Genomic DNA, 22344 nt, shown 5'->3' on the forward strand with positions numbered 1-22344 from the left:
ACATACCTACTGGTGACATTTCTGGGACAGATCCATTGAACACTTTTTGTACAAACACGGGCACGTTGTCATTAATATCATAAACCTTGATGATGAATTTAGAGGGGGGTTCCAGTGACTGGTTGTTTCTTCTGTCAATAATGAGAGCTGTCAGCTCATACTCTGCTTTCTTTTCCCTGTCAAGCCTCTCAAAGGCGTAGACATCCCCACTGGTCTCCTCCACTTTGAAGATGGTGTTGGCATATTCCCCTTCGATGATGTACTTGGCGTTGCTGTTCCTCACACTGGATGTGATCTGGGAGGAAAGGATCATTCAGAGAGATAAAAGGGGGCTCTGGCACCTGGATGCAGCCCAGTTTCTGCCAGCAGAGACACGCAGCCAGGATTCCTTCTGTTCAGCTGGAAACCGGCATGGCCAGCAGGACTTCTGCTGTCAGCTGGGGTGTTACTGAGCTAAAGCCCCACAGCAGCTACAGTGGGGTTAGAGGAGGAAACTTGCCTCCAGACTGAAACCTGGTTATGTATCAGCAAGCATTTTTTAAATCATGTCTTGTATTTCTTACAGATATAAAAGGTTCATGCTGTTAACCCGTATAAATTATGAACTGTCTGAAATAACACACACCACCAGGTTCACTTTGAGCTGTTCTTGTTTGCAGGTGACTTTCTGAACCCACCAGGGGTTTTGCTCGGGTTACAGGGGCAAATCTGCATTCCCAGCAGCTGACATTGTTCAGCATTAGTCTCTGTCCCTTAGCATTTAGGAGGATTCCTGCCATAGCTGACAGCTTGCTCGTGTTTTGTCAAATGCAAGCTTTTAAAAGTCAGTCCTCAGGCTCATGCTAGGCCAGTAAGGTTAAATTTCGCCCCATAGATTTGAAAATTGAAGATCACATGCAATGAAAAAGGGATGAGGTAAAAGGAATGAACATTAATCAGTTTCAAAATGTAATTTGATCCAATTCCAAATGCTTTTGTGCATTATTTAATCTGCAAATAATCTGGTGATTCTTCCCTTTCTGTACCTTCTCCCATATTAAGGGCATGGACAGAAGATTTAAACCACAATATTCCACAGACTCTATCAGCATTCTCACTTCAGCAAGCTATTCATCAAGGATTTCTGGGTTTGACCAAGGTTTTTTGATCTTTTGTTACTGATGTTATCATAAATTTCAGCTGCTGAGCGTTCAGGTTTTGATTTATCCTGTAATTGTCATTACTGTTGAATGTTTTTTTAATGTCAGTTTTCTAGCTTGAAACATGTTGCTAACATTTCCTTCCCTCATTTCACATACTTAATCACGTTTCTGGCTGCTGGAGAGCAGTTTACAACTCCAGAGATGTAACAGGAGAAATAACCACCCCCTTGTCTCAAAGCCTGTGCCTTCTTATTCTTTGTAAAAAGTCTAGACTTCTGAGAATGGCTTTTCTAATGCTGAGGATGAGCACACAAAGGGGAGCATCCAAGGTTGGGAAAGATAAAATCAGGATGTCTCAGCCTGTTCCTGCAGCTGTCACTCAGTTCTGCTGCTGTGGCCTTTCTTTAAAGGGTTTATCGAGTGCTCAGAGCTGCAGATGCACCCACACAGCCCTTGCAGAGCAATCAGAACGGGTGCTGCACAAAGGGAATTACTCTTATTTAGGACAGCTCAGGAATGGAAGTGTTCTCCTCAGTCTGGGGTTGAACTGGGCTGAAATGGGCCAGCCATGCCCTGTGTGAGCTGAGGGGACCCTCTGGCCTTTGCTTTGTCCCTCGTGCTTTGTGCCAGGGCTCAGCAGTGATCCAGAAGAGCGTGTTCCACAGCCCTGACTGATGGCAGTGTTGCACCTGGAGGAACCCCCACAACTGCATCTGTCTGCAAAGTGTCACAGTGGTTCAGGGGAAAGACTAGACTGGGAGAACTTTGTCTGGGTGATGCACAGTTAATCCTAGGATTTTATGAGCGCTGCCCTGAAGAAGATGAGTTTGCAAGCAGGTCCATGCTCGTTATTATTTTAAAAAATTGTTTTCTTTTGCTTTGTGAAACAATTTTTTTGGTTGTGTAACAGCACTGCTAAACATAACACCTCTGTTTAGCATCCAGGCTGAGAGATGTGAACTGTGTGTTTTTTAAGGCATTTGTTTTTATTTGCTGATCTCTGAGGTTTCTGAAAGAATCCTGTGCTACCAGAAAAACATTGACAAACATCAGGCACCAGCCTCCTTCATGACTGTGCACCTTGCACTGAGGATGCTCCATACCTGCCATTCCCTAAAATTTATTTGTATTCTCCAAATGAATGAGAGTCCCTTTGACATTGTTATTGATTTACTCTTTGCCCAAGATTTTAACACATTAATATGTAAGTATTACATCCCATTCTACTTCTATTTTTTCTCTGCTGCCCAGACTGCAAACAAGCAGTGCTTTCCAAGGTCCTCATTTACTGCTTTCTGCTCCTTCTTTGCTGACAGATTGCTGCTTACCTTGCCCACATGGTGTGGCAATGGGGCATCAATCTCTTCTTTGATGTGCATTTGGTTCCATATCCAGTCTCTCTTCAGCCGTTTGTGACTGGCCTTGTTTGATAAAAGGTTTTGAGGTTTTTCCTGACTTTCTTTGTCAGCAAATGCTAGAGTGAAAAGCAAGGAGTGGAGTAGAATAATGTAGTCCATCTTCTTCTGTGGCCTAGAAAGGAATATAAAAATGAAAATATATAACTAATAACAGAATGAGATTAAGCAGAGAGAGCACATGTAGAAGTGCAAATGGACATTCCTTCTGCAGGGGAGTTTAATTACTTTATTTCTTTGCATTTGCCTTAGCACCAACATTTGAAATGTCAGGCTTCTTCCTTCCATGAAAGACTTTTAAGTGTAAAAACCAACAACAAATATTTTAATGAAATAAAATGTGTTTTGAAAGCTGACACAGAAGTGGCTGGGGTGACCATTGTTACTCTGAGGAGCAGACTGAGCAGGAAGATCCCTCTGGACGGTGCTGCCCATGGCAGAGGCTGGGCCAGGTCAAAGTTTGTGTTCACAGCTCCACTTGAAATGAAGTGTTCTATCTTGACAAACCCAAATGCAATGTTTTGACATGCCCTGACACAAAATATGCTGTAGTCATTGTCTTCATATGGAAAATATTGACTTAGAATAAAAACTGGTGTTTGTTTTTTTTTTTTTCTGGAAAAAGTGGTTGCTGTGAAATTTCCAATTGATTGTAAGTACAATATAGCAAATTATCTTCCTCAAAGACCTTATTTATTGATTCAATTCATTGTGTTTGGAAACTTTTGAAGACACATGTGAAGTTTCTTTATACCCTGTTTTCAGGCTTTACCATCTACAACATGATAATTTGTGAAATATGAAATCATATTTGTGCATGGTGTTTTAATATTAGCAAACTCCAGGCCTGACTTCCATATCACATTTGAGCAGTTATTTTGATGTAGCAAAGCTGATTAATTTTCTTACTAAATTTCCCTTTCCCAATATAAAGGACTGTCAGGGAACTTTAACACTCAAGTAATCAGGCTTTCAATTGCACATAAATGACTTTCCATTAGCTTTTAGGAGCTGTCAGTGTGCACATCAAAAATAAACCTGTTAATTGTGATGAGAAGTTGACATCACACATGTTGCTGGATGTGAGATTAAATTAATATTTTTGTCAGGAAGGTGCTGAGACGTTTCCAAAATTACTCTTTGGTAAGCAGGCAATCAGCGTTATCCTGTGGCGCAACATCATTGTCAGGAAAAAGACTTTATTTACCGTGAAATTTTGCTTTCCTGTGCTTTTCTCTGTCCTACATTGTTGTACATAAGCTGAGGAACATTCCTCCTTTGTGGCTCTGAAGGAAGTGACCGAATAAAGTGGCTTTGAAGTTGCTTTTTAGTAGCTCAGCTGTGCTTAACACAGTTTTCTGGATTCAAACAAAACCTTTTGAGTGAGCTGGTTTTTTGTATTCTATGGACTTACTTTAAATATTTTTAGAAAAATTAGTAAGATTTAGTTGTTTTTCTATGTTTTATTTGCGTACATGGAGACTTTACAACTGGAAACTGGAAGGCAGTGATTTGATTCTGTTGTGATCAAGTAAGTGTGTCTTTCATCCATAAAATGACAAAACACGGTAACCAAAGGAAACCAGTTGGTTGATGCCAACTAGTACAGGCTGTGGTTTTGCAAAAAGCAGAGTGTAGTGTTTAAAAAGTTCTTTTCTCTTGTTGCTCTGGTAAGTGGAGCTCTCCTGTACTGCTGTTGGGAAACTTGGCCATTAATACAGAAAGTGCTGACTGAATCTTTTTAAATGTGTTTGCATTTCAGCTGCAACTTAAGCTAGCCCTTCCACTCAGCAGATCCATCTTTCTGTTCTTAGATTTGAAGGTGGCTTCACTTCCTTTAACTACTCATTAATGGTTTCCTTGTTAATACTTGCCCAGCCTCCTTGGTAAGTTAATATTCATTTGTGAGTAGTTTGATGGAGCTTGGCCTGCCCTTTGGTTCCCACTGTGGGTCAAACACAGGCTGAGATGGCAGAGCCTCCTGTAAAAAGTGGCTCCTGCTTGGCATCTTTGAGAACTGCTCATTTTGGCAGCAGTGACAGCGCACGCTCACATTTGGTGTGCTCTGCTCTGGGGATATCTGATGGTCACTGCTCCATAGGGCAGGCTGGCTCTGAGGACACCTCCTCTAGGGTACCACGCAGGTTTTGCATTTGGCCATTGCTGTTGAGGCTGTCACTGAATTCATCATTTCAGAATCCCCTTCGTTGGCAGCACACACAGACACTTCAGGAGCAGTGGCTGGATGAGGGCACTGTCCTGGTGTGAAGGCCATGGTAGCCCTTGACAAGTTGTACTAAATGCTCTCTTTTCTGGCCTTGACAGGTTTCATTTCCAGCAGATCTCATTGGAAATGCCAGAGGCAGTGGCAGAACAGAGATATTCCCGTGCCTGGGCAGGAGAATGCGTTCCCATGGAGTCAGGAGAGAGACAGTTCTGGGGGGTGACAGGGAACGACATTTCACTTCTTCTCATGCCTGCTGTGGCAGCCAGGACTGAGGAGAGTAAATCACATGCACCCCTTCAAACAATGACCCCTGTGGCCACAGGCTCCTGGAGAAGGGCAAGCACAGCCTGGGCTGTGCCCAATCTCTGCCACGTGGCTCTCCCTGGATGCTCCCAGGAGATCCCTTCCCTGGATGCTGCCAGGAGGTCCCTTCCCTGGATGCTGCCAGGAGATCCCTTCCCTGGATGCTGCCAGGAGATCCCTTCCCTGGATGCTGCCAGGAGGTCCCTTCCCTGGATGCTGCCAGGAGGTCCCTTCCCTGGATGCTGCCAGGAGATCCCTTCCCTGGATGCTGCCAGGAGATCCCTTCCCTGGATGCTGCCAGGAGGTCCCTTCCCTGGATGCTGCCAGGAGGTCCCTTCCCTGCTCTCCCCTAGTGTGCAGTCCCCCATTATCCCTCTGTCCTTGACTGATTAGCCCAATAATTCAAACTTCTTTCAATTTAAGCAGGGACCATAAATGTTCCTGAAAGTTAGCAGGGGAATGGTTTATTCAAGCAGCTGAGTTTCTTGCATTGCTCTTAAATTTTGTCTTGGCAAATGATGGGTTTTTCCACCCATATTATTCATTTTATATGTTGAATTATTTTAGCAAATAACTCTTGGTCTGCAGGGTACTATAGAGAGTTACCTGAGAAATTCTGGTATTCAAAGTGATTTAATGGACACATGGCTCATATAGTGAAGTTTCTTCTTGCAGACTGGGAGTAATTATTAAAAAGTCAGGTGGAGATACAGACAATACTGTACTAATTAAAAGTTTGCATTTTACAAGTTGTTTTGATAAGTAATCAACTGTAAGGGTGATGAACAGCTAATATAAATAAGATCTCTATATAATGAAAACACTGGAAGAAATATTCCTACGAACATTTATGGGGTTTTTTTTATGCTATTTGCCTCTCACCTGGTTCACTTCTCACTCTAAAAGTGTATATTAATGATTATGCAAGGCTAGTTTATTTTTCAAAGGAATTAGTTCTATGCTTGCATGTTAAAAAGAAGTTAAACCAGGTTTCTGTACAGAGGCTTTGGGAAATGAGACAGTTACATCTGAAATTATGTATTTTTCTGGTTGATCAGACTAAAACTCGTGCTTATCTTTGAGAATTTTTCAGCCCCCCAAAAACCCAAATAGTGGTAGAGGAGTGATAAAGAACATCCTGAGATGAACAAAATTCTATCATGCACCAGAAAAGAAATACATTGTCAAAGGCTTGTGACCCTGTTGTTGAGATAACTTTCACATCTGGTTGTGAGGAAGGCTGACAATGAAAGATTATTTTGTTTACAGTATCTTGGCTGGGATCTGAATGATGCAAACGAAAAAAAAAACCCATACAAAAAATTAGGGTTTCACAGAGCGGACAACACTGCAATTTTTTTTTTTCAGTTGTAGAAAATGTACTTTGTTATACTGTCTAAACACTCCAAAACTGCTGCACTCAGTGAGGATGATGGACACAGAGAGCAGAAACTGCCCCAGTGTCCAGTAACACAATGACTCTGAAGAGCCTGGCCACACAATACCTATTTAATTTCTCATCTCTATGATGTGCAAAACCAAAAGTAAATGTGTGAAGGCAATGAGCCTCAAGAAACAGAAACTTAGAACACCACACACGGGAGGAGGATAAATGATCTTTTCCCCTTTAAGTGCCTGTAGTTTTGGTAAGAAGGCAAAGCATTATTAAAAGAAAATAGCCCTCATAGTACTTAATCTACCTTTCATGGACTGTGAAGGGCTGTGCAAACACATGGCAAAGCTCCTCATGTGGCTGTGAAAAGCCCTACAGCCACTTAAAAAGCATTATCCCTTTTAAAGATGAATTTGAAGCACAGATGACATAAAGGTGTCTGTGATCTCCTGACAGGGGCAGGGGCAGGAGTACCAAGAGTCTCAGATTTTATTCTCCACCTCATAATTAGTCTCAGATTTTGTTCTTTGTGTCATAATTAGACAATGTTGCTCCAACCAACCTCGAACACCCCAGAGAAACACCCCAAGGGACCACATGGATATGTTTGTTACCTGCACTCCGGGTTCTCCTGGGCATCTACAGGATCCTCCTTCTCTTGGGGAGCTCAGTGTGAGAGGGGCTGAGTGCTCACAGTGACAGTGGGAACCAGGCAGGGCTTCAAACTGCAGTGACACCACTTAAAAAAAGCTGTCTCAGTAAATTCTGCAACATTTGACTTGTAGTAATCTTTTTTTTTTTTTTTTTTTTTTTGCATTTTCAGATATAATTTTTTTCAGGGTGGTCACTCAGTGTTTTCCCCTGCTTTGTCACTTGTCCTCAAGAGGGAACAATGATTGAAACAGGCCTTTCCTGAGAGCACTGTGCTGCTTTTTCCTTTCTGCTTTATTGAGCTGATTTAAATGGGCCTGACTACCTGGTGTTATATTTTTGACTGCCTTTATGGCAATTTTATGCATCTGAGAAGTGGGTTCCACTGATGACTAAAGAGCTTGGAGTTCAAATGCCTACCTGCACACTGATTCTAAAAAGACATTTTCTATGCATGATGGTGCCTTTAGGTAAATAGCCACTTTGATGACTAAACAATCTGGAGTGCAAATGCCTGCCTGAAAACTCATTGTGAAATGACATTTTATACTTGTGATAGTACCTTTGAATGAATAGCCACTTCAGCAATGTCTAAAGTAAACCTGCCACTTTAAAAATAACCCCACACATCACTCAGTGTTGTGAGAGCTCTTTTGCTGCCTTTGGTGCTGCTCAGTCCTCAGTGTTGATGCTGCAGCTTCAACAGGTGAGGACAGAATTCAGCGCTTCTGATTTTCGCTCAGGATTTGGCTCCTCATATTTTTTTTTTTTCCTAGGGAAAAAGAGAACTAATTCTAATGTGAAATTGTTTTGTGTTTTTTTTCCCCTGCCCGTTCAGCTCCCCAGAAAATCCTCTCCTGGATGATGGAAAATACAAACAGCTCATGGATGGATGGAGTCCTCAGCCAGGACAGATTCCTCTTTTGGAAATGAAGACATTTGGCTATACAAGGCCTATAAATACTTGCTGTGTGTACATTAAAGGTTTATTACCTTGGGGCTCCCAGTCTTTTCGTTATCTCAGATACAGAACTGGCTAAAAATGGGGGAGGCAAAACCATTTTGTTCGGGTTTTTTTTTGGTTGGTTTTTGTTGTTGTTGTTGTTGTTTTTAAGAAACAAAGCCACTCTCCAAGCCTGTGGGTGGCAGCTTGTGCACTGAAGATGGGTGAGCAGCAAGAATGAATCCTCTCAAAGGTCCTCCCAGAGCTTCCTGACACCCCTGCTTGCATTTTAGTGAGTGACCTGCTGGCACCAGGTTTAAAGGGCTTCACTGAATCCTGAGAGAAGGGTAGATGAAAAGGCAGAGTGGGAACTGAAAATAAGAAATGTATGGCCTGAGAAGACATTTGTTGTAAACAGAATGATTTCTGCTGGTAAATGCTGGTTGAGAGAATTCCGAGGCAAGTCTGTTGGACAGTCAAGCACCAAGGCCCAAAGTCTCAGATCTTGAAGGATTAAACAATTTCTCTTGATTTCTAGTTAACCTTCTCTTAATGTGCATTTTCCCAAAACTTTCAAAAACAGATTTGCAGTTTGGAGAGTGCTGTCTGTGCTCCTACATGACTCATGTCTGATAAGGAATGGACTAGTTATAAAACCATGGGGGTTTATGTTTGTTTATTTGTTTGTGTTTTGTGGTTTTTATTTGTTTGGTTTTTCGGGTTTTGTTGTTGTTCTTGTTGTTTTTAGTGTGTCTTGCTGGTGGTGGTTCACCTGTACAGCTTGGAATCAGCTCTCAATTGGGCTACTGTTGGACTTCAAGAAGACCTCACACAGTATCTTCTCCTGTGAGAATTTGGAGGAGATGGGCTGACAGATTGTGCCTGATTGTTCTGTGTTCTTTACCTGTAGCCTTTTGTGGATAGTGTTTGTTTAAATCTGTCTGAAACACTTCTGCTTGTGGAAATTAATCCCATACATGCTCTAATAAAACATGTGGCTCTATTTCTATGTACCTGTAGGATCTGTACAAACGTAAGCAACTTCCACATAGGTCAAGAGAAACTAGGGCTAATTTTCATGTGTCATGTCAAAAGTCCTACACAGTGAAGTCAGCCAGCCAAGAGGGACTGCTTCTCTGCTTCATGTGCACGAGCTTGGATTGCTATTCTCATTTTTAATCAAATAATTTTTCTGTCAACCTTTAGTAACCTGATTTTTATCTGAGTTTCTTACTTGTGAATCTAATAATTGCGAAACAAATTAAATATATGTTTATGTTTTAGTTACTGGATTGGTCTTTCCATGGACTTTAAGGAAGCACTAGTTTTGGACTAGCTAAAGAATTAATTCTTGAATTACTTTTGTTGTTGAAATGACTGCACTGTGTAAGTGGTGGTTGTTTGCCATGGTGAGGATGACACACCATGGAGGTAAAACAACACTTTGAAGTCATTAAAATGGGTGATGAGCACACACTTTGCGCTCTCCTCATCAGATTGGTTGTGCAAAATTGCTGTTTTAAAAGATGGCTGTTTTCCTTTCCTATGAGCATCCTGGTTTGTCTGGCAAGTAATCCCCAGTGTTGGTAAAACTGCCTTGCCCAGGACAGAAACAGTGATGGAGGTCTGTCAGCCAGAGGTCCATCAGTCCTTGGGTGACTCTTGAGAATGTTCCTCATTTCCCACTCTCACATGCAGATCATGTCTCCTGGCAGGTGCAGAATCCCTGTCTTGGCTCGTTTTTTCATGATAAAGTTAATTGTCATCACAGAGACTGTAGAGATACTTGAGTGCTGGTGAAAACAGTTTGAAATGGAGCAGATACAGGACATGAAGCACTGAAATCTGTGTCCTGGTGCTGCTGCAGGGTTCTTGCTCCAGCCTTCTACTACAGTCACAGAATGCTTTACTATAAAAGCTTTCCCTGAAGTGTCCCCAAAGTGGATTAGAGACCTTTAAAGAAGAAGCAAGTGGTATTGTCCAGTCTTCCCATGCATAAAGCCTTTCACTTCACATAAAATATGTCATTTTACTTCACATACAAATCTGTGAGTACAAACTACAGCAAGGGATAAAATGTGCATAAGCACAATGCCCAGTATGAACCCAGCTGCTCAAATACGTTGAAGCTCAACTGTGATTAAACTATTAAACCAATTTTTGATGCTGTTTCATAACAAATAAATATATTATCATAAACAGAAGGTTTGGGCATTCTCTGAGTTGTTGCCAGCATGGACAGCGTGGAGTTTTAAGGTCACAAAGCTCTTTGCAGCTTCTGCTCTCTGGGAGCAGGTATATGAAGGCTGAATGACTCCTGAGGAGCAGCATTCTGGTGTTTAGTGAATGTGCTCAAAACCCCAGGCAGAGTTTAGGTATTGGTGCAGAACATTATTAGCTCCTCATCCCTGTATCACAGCGATTCTGGACTCTGTTGGTTTAGAGTGATGTTAAAATCAAGAAGCCAGTAGTACCTATGACTGGTGTGACTTACTGGTTTGCAGATGTTGCAGGGATGAAACTCATGATCATGTGACAGAAAATTTGTTCTTGGCTACATCTTTTGATGACGGTTGCCAAATGCTGTTGAAATCTGAGATATTTTGGGGGTTTAACTTTGCATTAGATAGAGCCCTGTTCTGAAGCGAGCTGATAAGGTGGGTGGGATAACCCTGCCTCATAGTCTGGAACTGCAGGCACTTCCCCCCATGAGTTCTTTGTCCAAAATAAAGAGCCAAGAGGAAAATACCTCTGTCCAGACTAATTTTTGATAAAGATAGATGCTGAAAATAGTGATGAAGTGCCAGTGTTGCAGCCAGGCAAAGAGTTTGTTCCCTCCCTTGATTCCTAAAGCCATTTTCAGGGCTGATCCTGCACTCAGGTGCACTCACTGCTCAGAAGGGTCTCACTGACTTTGAGAATCATCAGTCTCAGGGACATATTTACATGGTTGTAGATCCAGCTTTTTATTCTCTTGCTCTGAGCCAATTTCCTTCTCCTTATCCCAAACTGTGGTGGCTCCAGTGGGAGGGACAGAGGTGCAGGTATCTCAGCACTGAGCTCCCCTCATCCCCAGCACTCCCCACACTCCGGTGATGTTTCGTTTTTGGGGAGTGGGGGGGACAAGAGAATCCTTCAAAAATTATTTGCTCAGTCCGGTGCAGAAGTGGAATGTTTTGGGCATACTGGAGTTGTTTGTTGTCATTAGAAAGACTTCTCAAGCGTCTCTGACCAGGAGCTTTGTTCCCTACAATAAACTCTGAGCACCTTTCAGAAGGGACCTGTTCTTGGTCAGCTCTGCTCTGCACTGAGATCAGCTGAAGCTGTCACTGGATGTTTGAGAGTTAGGACAAGCTGAAACAAAATGAGGTGCACTGTAAGAATAATGTAATGAAGAGCTTTCTCCTCTTCCCCTTTGTTTCCAGATAAAGCCTTTACATCAGAGAGGCCTCCTAGCACAGAGCTCCAGCTGAGTTGTTCTCATTAAGGAGAAGTCCCAATCCTTTGAGGAACCACATGCAATAAACAGGATTTTTTTAAAGGTGCAATGTAGCTGTGTTTACAGCAGATAAGATTTTTTTTTTGACATTTTCCTTTAACAAAAGCTCAAGAGCAGAAGTATCTGTCTGGAACACAAGCATCATGCCCAGGTCACAGTAATTGGTATTTACTGCACTAACAGTAATCTGAAACAGAGAAACCATGTTCAGCTGGCTGTGTGTGCTCATTCCTTTGTCCAGGGTATTCTCCTGGGGACCTGAATGCATTAGTATTTCCTCAGAAAATTATTTTTCTGGCAGATAAAGAAAGCATGTACATATACATAAATCTCTTGTTTTCTGTCTGGGCAAGAGGCTAAAAAAACAGGGTGTGTCTGGATAGATTTTGTTTGGTGTTCAGTATTTTTCTCCCTTTTTAAAATGTCTAATTCAAATGTCAGTTCATTCTTCTCTGTTTCCTGCCCTTATTCAACTAGACTTCTAGAACAGGCTTAATTAACTTCAAGACCTTTTCTGCCCACCTCTATAGTTACGGTCCTTTCCTGGAACATTTCCATTGTTATAATCTTCATGTGTTGTGAGACGACGCAAATGATATTATTACTAGTGAATTTACAATGAGCCTTTCAGTAGTTTTACTCACAGTTGAGCTCTTGTCAGGAAAATCTCCTCTGGAAATCAAACTAAAACTAGGGAAGCAAATTGCTGGTTCAACGTGCTGATGACGGGAAGCCGAGAGCCTGAAAATTCAGGGAAGCTTAAAAAGAGGAGGAAAGCTGTTGTTAAGTTGGATGACTATTTTTTGTCTGTGTGGATTTGTTTCCGCGTGGAGTAATTGTGTTTTGCTCTCTTAGCTGTGCTCTGGCTCAGGGAGATCATTAGGCTGATGAATTTTACCCCCCAAGAGCAGAGGCCAGGAGGGAACGTGCCCCACAGGCTGGAGCTGCTGCACGCCCTGGGACTGATGGCTCTGAGTGCCCTGATGTTTGGGCAGTTCTCGTTCCCAGCAGTGCTGCACGTGTGGCTTTGCTGCCTGAACCCCAAACACAGCTGGAGATATTTTCTGAGCTGAGGGGGGTGGGTTTTTTTGATTTTTTTTTTTTTCTCTTTAGTGGCTGTGTAGGAGGAACATTTATTTCTCCCCCAGCTCATGTTTTAATCAAGGCCACTGAAAACCCCTTTCTTGTGTGAATGAACTCTTTCTCATCACGGAAAGAAGCCCAAGATCAATCCATACAAGGCAGGTGAAACAGCTCAGGATTTCACAGCAGGAAAATGAGACAATATATCCCACAGAGAAATGTGCCCCTTTCTTCCTGTTTGAAACTGAAGTCACCTCCAAGCGCAATTACTATTCAGTAATTCAGTACCCATTCCATTCCTGAACTTTTACCAAGGCTGCTGCTGGCAAATCCAGGGTACAAAGCAAATGTGTTTGTTAACTGGTGCTACAGGGATCTGTGATAGCTCTGTCACTGTCAAATGGACGTTATTGTCTTTGCAAAATGAACCCATTACAAAAAGCACTCCAGCTCTTTGTGCTCTCTGCTTTCTGCCCTCACTTCTTCATTTCTGTGCTGGGTGTCTTAGGTGGAGTGCATTGGTAATCTGAACAATATTAAAATGTGCACGGTGTAGCAATATTTGTTTATGTTTAATGAGAGCCTAAACCCCTAAATTAACAGTACTGAGCAAATAGATAATATATGCTAATAATTATAATACTAGTAGACTATATATAATGCATAATATTTCATTGTAGGTTCCTAGATCAGGTGGTGAAAATCTGATTATTAGTAATATTGATTGCTTGGCCTGATTCTAACATAGAGTCATAAAATCTTTAAGGTTGGAAAAGACCTTTAAGATCATCAAGTCATGAGTAAACTGCTTTTCTTGCAGATAGATCATGTATATCTGAAAGATAATGACAGTAAAAGCTACTAAGATAATACAAATCTCTTCTGAATTCAGGGCCAGGACTGGAGGTAGGGGGAGGGAGTATCCCACAAAAAGAATGGAGAAGGTGACCTAAAACCCTGTGCCAGTGGAGATTCTGCCAGTGAACCTGAACCTCTCACAGGAACAATTCCCATCAATGGCAGGATTTCCTCTCATTTGCATGAGAGCAGCGCCAGGCCCTTGGTCTCCTCAAGCAATGTGTTATAGGGTGGACTTGGGGATCCTCAAGGATTTCCAGAGCACAAATTCATACCAGATAGCATCATAAAAGGAAGGGGAAAAGGAAGGCTGGGCCTACCAAAAGCACTGCTGAAAACTGTGGACAAAGGCAGGAGAAGGAATTCAACTGTATCCTCCAGACACACTGTGGAAGTGGAATTTCCCTTTCCACTGTCACACACAATAAGCCAAGGGCCCCTGTGGGCTGCAGATAACCCACCTTGTGCCCCGTGAGCTTTGCAGGTGTCAGCAGAACCATTCCAGATGCTGAGGTTGGGCTTGGGGAGAGAGGAGGATGCAGAGGATGCAGAGAAATGGGGACTTTAGTGGGGACAAAGCCAGGTGGGCTCCTGTGAGTTCGTGGAGACTGACAGGAGGCTTTTAAAAAGGAATGTGTGATAGAAATGGGGGGTCTTTCCCCTCAAATTTTAGCAAGAGGATGCTGGTGAAACTGGACAGGAGCAGAAGGGTCTTGATGACAACTAGACTGGGCCAATACAACTGACCTCTTTGGGTTTTGAAAGCGAAGATTTACAACATTTCTGGTTTTGATCTACCTTTAACTGTGATGGTGCTCTGTACCCCCTTGCATGTCAGACAGCAGTGTCAGGACAGAAGAACACTCTTTCCTCTCTGCTGGTCTTTGGGAAGGTTCACGTGCAATTTCTGCAGTGTGTCCCAGGTAACCTCTAAAATACCAGTCATTTTTCACTGTAAGTTCTGGACCTTCAGAGATAATACTTGAAAACACTTTCACATTCAGCTCCTAATCTTTCTCAGAGTTTTGCTGTCTGTCTCACACAAAAACTTATTGGTGTCCATCCACCTGCTTGACTCTGATTTCCTGGTTTTAAATATTTACTGGGATATTCTCAGAGTAGCAAAACTGAAGCGTAGGCGGTGTAGTGGATGGATAAGTTGCCCCTGTACCCTTCTCCTGTCTTTGCCAGCCCTGGAAATCACAGCTCTTGAACTGCTCCAGGCCCTGGGAACCTCCATGGGGTTTATTTAGCACCCAGAAGGGCTGGGCCCCAAATCTCACTGCCTGCCCAACAGATGTGTGTAGCAGCATCTGTGTTAAACAAACTCATGGCACAATTAACAGCCATTTCAGAAGTACGAGAAAACTTACAATATTCAGCAAAACCTTACATTCAAAATATAGCTACTTCCATTCTTGCTGGCAAATCTGAAATTCAGATGAAGGCGAGTGGAAATCAAGTGGAAGGGCAAATTTGTATTCCTGCACTGAAGAATTGCAAACAGGTGCCTCAAAATGTTCTATTAATTTTTCCCTATTTCACGGTCAGCCTCATTGCAGTGACTCTGAGATGGGCTCAGCTGGTGCTAAGAACACCAGGATCACGGGTTTGATCCCTGTGTGGGCCATTCCTCTCCAGCTCAGAGTGTGGTTCTGAGGGATTCTGGTTGAGTTTGGGAGGTGGGCAGAGTGTGCTGAGGGACCCACTCAGTGCAGGGGGCTCAGGGACAGCTCAGGGTGGGCTCTGGGGATGGGAAAGCCCTGGAATTCCTTTGTTTGGGGTCGCTCCTGGGAGGTAACAGCTTGGGCTGTTTCTGTGTTACCTCCCTGGGCATAAATAGCTTTATGGAATGAGACATCTGAGGCTCTGCCATGGGAAAAAGGGAGTGGAACCAGTGAGGAAACTGGTCTGAAGTGTGTGTGGGGTGTGGGGAGTCCAGCAGGACCTGCTGGCTCCTGGAGCCACTGCTGTGAAGGGGGGCCTGTCCCAGCAGTGCCAGTGCACTGATTCTGCACAGCCTTGTTCCCAGCATCAGCTGCCAGGATCCCTGGCTTTGCAGTGGGCTCTGTGCTTGGACAGGCTCTCGAGAAGGATGCCTGGAGGTTCCTTGGCAGCCAAAGTGGTGGTTCCTGGTTGTGAGCTGACACCAGTGTTCTGTGCTTTGTGTCTGCAGTGCTGATACATCTGCACTTGGCATGGAGTAGATGCTGAACTGGGATCCACAGGGGGATCAACCAAACTCTTGTCACAGATCAAACAAGGATCCAGCTCTGGGCTTGCCAAGGTCTGTTCTCCAAGTTCAGACTCTGCTCAGCTCTTCAAAAGCACGTGTGGGGAATTTTTCTAGTCATTGTGAGCTGGGCATCTCTGTCCCACCAATCTCCAGTTTACACAACAACCATTGTCTGCTGTGTCCCAGGGTAGAATGGAAACCAGACACATCAGGGCTAAACTTGGAGGGGTTTTTGGTTTGTAAACCCACAAAGACAACAGGGGGAAGGACATTTGTTTAAGAAAAAAATTACACCAAAATAATTTCATGTCCAATAAATTTTCTCACTACAACAGGGAACCTCTTATTTTGTTCTTGGCACTAACATTTGAAGCTCTGAATTAAACTTCTAGAACCTGAGTAAAACCCAGACACATCATGAGGTGCCTTACAAAAATCTCAGCTGCTTGAATTAATCCTTTATCTCCATTCTGTGAACCTCTGATTTTTTTTAGACAATATAAAATACCGCCTGGCTTGATTTAAACCTGTAGTTCTTTAGACATATACCCTGATAAGAAAAAGCAATTTTAAAAAAGTTTTCCTGTTTTAAATTTGAAATATTAATTGAAGTATTTGATGTACAGTGAAGTCCTTTGTTCCACAAGTGCTGTAAATCAGAGCAGCTTCCAAAGCCCAGGATTTTTGCCTGTATCCTGTTTTCAGAGCAGTTTCCCTCAGCAGAGGCAGGACGTGAAGCAAACCTGGCACCAGACCTGTTAACTCTGCTCTGCCCCAGCTGCCTCTGCAGCACTGAGCCCCTCACCTCACACCCTGCAAGCTGCACCTTGCTGAGGGACATGGATCCCTTTCGTGGCACGATTTCAGCATCAGCATTTGTTTGAAAATGTTTGAAAAGCACTTCTATGTTCTTATGTTAAAGCAAAGCTTTGGGAAATTCTTCTGTGGCAATGCAGTGCAGCTGTAGCAGCCCGAGAAATAAAGCCAGGTTTGTGGGCAAAGCAGGAATGATTTGTTAATTGAGTTTATCTTTTGCTTTCACATTAATTTGTTTTATCGTTTGTAATTTCACATTCTTCTCGATGGTATACTTCCTATTCTAAGGCTTTCATATGCTAAATTAATCCAGTGTCCTTTTTCTCCTGTGGGTCACCCTTTATTTAAGGATAAAAAGTCCCTCCTGGAGATACTGTAGATAAATTGTAAGTCAGCATTTCTGTGGACTGTTGTTACAAGGCACAAATTAACCTAAGATGAGAAGCTTTTGTAAATCACTGGAGCATCCTTGCTCTTGTCTAATATTTTTTCCTGCATGAACATCTGTGTGCTTTTACAAATGCTGATCTGATGATCTATAATCAGTGGAGGCAGGGACACATTGATTAACTATGCCTTTGTTAACTGCAGTAGCAGCCAACTTGGGATGTCTTTGGTAGCTAAGAATGCAAGAGATTTTCTCACAGAGATTCATCTTCTTCTACATTTTTTTCCTCGCATTTCTTTTCTACCTTTATCTTTATTACAGTGACAACCAGCACAGTGAGGGACTGTGCACACTGACAGTCCCACCATTACAGAATAGAGTTCTTACAAAAAAAAACACAATCAGTTCATCTCTTATGCATAAATGCTTTGTCTCTGCAAGCTGTTCAGCGAGCCTGTTAGTTCAGGGCCCTGTTACAATAGCTTTAGGATAAGATAAAAGCCTTTTCCACCAACTTTTTGTATCAAGCCACTGCTCGTAAAATACCTCATCAGAAAAAATAGGTCTTTTTGGACCACTGAGATCAAGAAACCTCGGAAATAAGAATTCCTGGTCTTTTAAAGCCATGGCACCTGAAAGACAGATACCAAGACAACTCCCAAATTTAATCACAGAGTCAAAGAATGTGCTGAGTTAGAAGGGACCCACAAGGATCATCGAGTCCAACTCCTGGCCCTGCACAGCCCCATCCCCAAGAGTCACCCCCTGTGCCCCAGAGGATCATCCAAACCCTCCTGCAGCTCTGGCAGCCTTGGGGCTGTGCCCACTGCCCTGGGGAGCCTGGGCAGTGCCCAACCAACCACCCGTGATAAAACGTTACACCAAATCCTAGCCCAGCACACACCTGCTCCCTCCAAACTGTTCTGGACCTGGAACTGTCCCCACCACAAGGGAAATCCTTTCCTAAAGGGTTTACAGGTGCAATTTGTAGGATCATTTCTGTCCCTTTTCCGTTGTGAATACGCATTGGTAACATAATCTAAATAGTCCTCCAAAAAATCATGAAATGTCTCTTCTTTTGAACACTCTGGGAGTATTGTGTTATAGCCCAAGAAAACCAGAGATTTTCCCCTTGCAGTGTCAACTGTAAACAGCTCTGCTGTTGTCTACACTTGGTGTGAGTGCCCTCAATGTGAGGCCCAAAGGGATCTGTGGATATATAGAAAATTCACAGCCTGTTTGCTGGTATTTCTTAAACTATTTTACACATTAGAAAATAATTCTGGTGGAGCTAAAAAAACCTTTGCAATGAACTTCACGGTTGAAGGACAGCAACAAACATTTTTCTCTTACCTGAGTCAGAGTTGGCAGAGCTTCGGCTGGTCCCCAAACCAGGCAAGCGAAGATCAGCAGTATCCCAAAATGTGAAGCAGTACACAAAAAAATGAAGATCAAATAGCAAAATCCACTTCTCTTTTCGTTAAGCAATACTGGGAGTGTTCAGCTCTCCAGTCTCCAAGGTTTTTCAGCTGGGAGTCAGCCTTTTCCCACCCTGCATCCCGGCATCCTGTTATTGTTCCAAGTTTTAGCAATACAGTGAGAAAAGGGAGTGGAGGAAAAGGAAACCAGATAAACTTAGCCTCATTATTGCTATATCTACTTATTTGTTGCTGACTCTAATGAGGGAGCTGAATAAAAGGAAACTGGCTCTGAGAGAAACACCAAAGTTGGTATGTTATTTAGCATTGTTTTAGAAAGAGCTTTAGGAGTTGCAAATCTGAATGGTACTTTCAGTGTCTGATATTTGATCGGCACAAACTACGTCTGTCTTGAACAAACAGGATTTTCAAAGCAGTTTGGAGGATTTTTGTACCTGGAAGCCAAAAAGGTAGAGCCCTCATAGGAATGAGACTGAGTTCCTCTAAGGCTCTGAATATAAAAATGGAATTTAACAGGATTTTTCACAGGTAAAGTGAAGAGCCTGGGAGCAAGACAGTGTAAGTGGGCCTTCCAGAAGGAGAAAATATATGCAACATCTTGATTATGGTGAGTTTTAAGTCTGGAGACCACTCAGGGCAGACAGAAGGGAAAGCTTCAGCATTTGGGTTACATTTCTGAGGGTGACTGTGGGGCAGTGGCAGGGGGAGAAGCTCACCAGGACTCAGGTGCTGGTGTCTCCTGATGGACCAGTGGACTTTTCTCCAGCCTGTGCTGAGTGCCCAGACCCTTCTGTGGGACTGTGATGGATCCTTCAGAGCCCCCTGCCTGTTCCTGACCCCTGTCTGCCCGTTAAACTGAACACAAAGGTCTAGCTCTGGCATTGTGCAGTACAAAAGGAAGAGGAGTTTTTTTACTAAATAATGCAGAAGAAAACTGAGAAGTGTGGGACTTAACTCAAAACTCATGTTTTTGAACCACTTATAATAAATGTAGGCAAATGTTCAATGTTAAGTGGGATTTAATAATTTTAATTATTAAATTAAATTAAAGTTTTAGTAATGTTCCACAGTTATATATTCTCTTGCTCCTATTTGTCATCACAGTCCAGCACAGGTGGTGGCATTGATTTCCCAGCTTGCCAGAAGGCTGAGGTTGGTCAGATTGTTTCACATTTCTGGATTGTACAGCAGCGAAGGTGGATGGTTTTTTTAAAAAAAGCTACATCAATTATTCAAAAAAAAGTTAAACAAAAAATGAAGTGACATTTTTCAAAGCCTTGTGCAAGGAGCCCAAGCAGAGTCCAGCTTCCTCACACAAAAAGCAGCCGTTGCTGTGTCCGTGCTGAGCGAGGAGCAGGGAGGATGTTGATAGGAGTTTTCCAGGGAAGCTCAGCTATCTGATCAGGATGCAGCTCCCTGATAATCGGGTGCCCACAGCAGACAGCGGGCCCAGATATGGTTTACCCTTCCAAAGCATCCACAACTGTCCCAAAGCCTTTGATGTCCCTATCTGTGGGCTTGGGAGCTGCTCAGCTACTCCAAACAAAGGACAAGGGCAAGGGAAGGGAGCTCATCATCTCCACTGCTCAGAAAGGAGAAGAGGAAACCCCAGTCAGTGTTCCACAGAATTGTATTTCACAGAATATTCTGACAGAAAAGGACCCACAGGGATCATCAAGTCCAACTCCTAAGTGAAAGGCTTGGACCCACAACCTCGGTGTCATCAGCACCCTGCTCTAATCACTGAGCTCATCTCCTGCCCTGAGGCAAAGGGCCAAGATGATCCAGGTCTGTTTTGACACCTGCTAAATGAGCTTTGTATTATCTGATTTGTTTAATCTCTGCTGAAAAGTTCAAGGAAACCAGTGAGAAAATTCCTAAAGACCTTTTCACATGCTCTTTTTCAGAGCTCAGTAGAATAACTGAAAACCATTTATAAGCTTCGAGGAAGACACTTTCACTGAAATTTTAGAAACCTGATTTATGATCTAAACCCTTCCCCATTATGCTTTATAGATTTCATCTCTGCTGAACTGGCTTTTTCTGACTATGAGCAAATGTCCACTGAGATTTTATGGAATGAAGAACCCATCCTTGCAGCCCATTCCAACAGGCTGGTTCAGAGCACCCTGTGTCCTTTGGCATTTGCCCTGCTGCCCCTCCTAGGCAGTGACTGTCACCACCTTTCAAAGCTGCTGACTCAAAATGCTGGCAGGCAGGTTTGCTTGGAGGGCTGAGACTTTCAGATTAATTTCTCTTTATCATTAGGACCAAAGCAATAGGCTTTGGAAAAACTCCTTGATGGCTGGTGTCTTTTGCAAGCATGGGGGTAATGTTTTAAACCATCTATTATTAATTCACACCAAGTTCTGCTACTGAGAAAAATCCTGTGCATGATCAGACAGCACTGGCAGGTACATTTACCTTTTAGGTACCTCATTTTGTGAATGAACTCTTAACTTGTGAAAGTGAAGGGAACAGATAAAAAATGAATAGGAACCTTATCATCTAACAACTTTCCACTGGCTCTGTGAGTCGTAGATGGAGACATGAAGGCGGTGGCACAAATAAAAGGAGAGATAATTCTCTACTTGGAATTTCACAGTGTTTTCCTCCTGCTCCCTTTCCCAAATGACACCAGACCTTCTTCATTGGTCAGTTCAGGGATGCTGTATGAGCTTTCCATGTCATATCCACCTGCCCCTACTGGATCATTTGCTTCTTTCCGTGAGCTTTTCCCACAGATGTTCATTAACTGCTGTTTTGGGACTTTGTGGCACATGGCTTAGATCTGTCTGGTTCAGATCAGCATCTCCTCCTATGGAACTTTATGATGCCAGCCTGTGCTGTTTAAATGCAGGTGTCTGAGCAATCTGCCAGACTACTTATGCAAGTAAACTTTAAAATAGCCTCCCCTTTTTGAATAAGGGGGTAAAACTCAACTCTGCTTTGAAGGTGCTTGTGCATAGGTTAAATTTGACATTTCTGGGAATCTAAGATAATAACTGTCATCTTGCTGCTGCTGAGGGGAATAATGTGTTATACTGGGCAGAAACAGAGCCCTCATTCACTATGCTGAGTCTGTGGAATCTGCCTGCTCTCCCTTGCACAGATCCCTGTGAGTGGGTTAGGGCAAGTCAATGGGATTGGTAACTGCACAGAATAAACGGGACACTGAAACTTGCATCTTCCCTCAGAATCACAATTCATCTGCTGCTGAGGAGGCTGCTCAGGTGAGCTGAAGCTCCAGTTCATCACTTGCAGCCAGGCAGGCTGGCCCCAGTAGTGGTGGCTCTTATTTACAGCTGGTTTCAGGTTCTCACTGTAGTACTTGTTCACTGTCCCCTCTGATCAGGGTCTGTGGAGTTCTCCTCAAAGAATTCATGGAAACCACAGCTGTAGGAACACACTCATTGCTTCCCTAACCACCACAAATCCCAGCAAAGTTGGTAAAGCAGCCCATGCCTTTTTTTTTTTTTTTTTTGGCAGGTAATTCCAGTTCTAGTGAAATTCCACATGATAAATAAGCCCTTCTTAATAAGCACAGTCATCGAAAACAACGACAGCTATTGACACAGCTGCAGCTAAGGATCTTTAATTCTCAAAAGCAATGTCCTCCTATCTGACTCCCTGTGGGGAAGGGCTTTACCCTTGGCAATACAGCCCAGGAATGCTTTTGTAACAGTTTATGAAGGTGAGACCTAGCAGTCAGTCTGTTAAACTCAGCCTCTTACAGGCACTGGCCAAGCGAAGGTCTGCCAAGATCTGAAATTCAGTCACAGCAGTAACACCATGTCAGTGCTCTTCTGACCAGTCAGGAATTATGGGAGAGCATAAGCTTTCCTTCAGTTATAAAAATAAACCCCAAATGCTCATTTTGAACAGCTCAGATAATCACGGTGAAATCCCTCCCATTTGAAATGTGCACTGTTGTCTGAGGGCTCTCTGGAA

General features: G+C 43.0%; 1 protein-coding gene across 5 annotated transcripts in view; it reads right to left on the minus strand.

The window, feature by feature from the left end:
* CDH5 (cadherin 5) overlaps positions 1 to 18515 on the minus strand; it is a 28920-nt gene extending 10405 nt beyond the window's left edge. For 2 of the 5 annotated variants that reach the window (XM_027907974.1, XM_027907970.1), the window contains exons 1-3: positions 18308 to 18515; positions 2471 to 2672; positions 7 to 295 (exon numbers count right to left, since the gene is read on the minus strand). In XM_027907974.1, the coding sequence (XP_027763775.1) occupies positions 7 to 295; positions 2471 to 2659 (478 nt within the window). In that variant the 5' untranslated portion in view covers positions 2660 to 2672; positions 18308 to 18515. Of the gene's footprint in view, positions 1 to 6; positions 296 to 2470; positions 2673 to 5693; positions 5764 to 7094; positions 7181 to 18307 lie in introns of those variants that run through there. The other 3 variants (XM_027907972.1, XM_027907973.1, XM_027907971.1) reach the window with 3 other exon arrangements.
* Positions 18516 to 22344: the final 3829 nt, after the last annotated feature.

This window comes from Empidonax traillii, unplaced genomic scaffold (genome assembly GCF_003031625.1).
Source record: "Empidonax traillii isolate 1590-97213 ecotype Southwest subspecies unplaced genomic scaffold, ASM303162v1 scaffold1589:size187462, whole genome shotgun sequence".
NCBI lineage: Eukaryota > Metazoa > Chordata > Aves > Passeriformes > Tyrannidae > Empidonax > Empidonax traillii.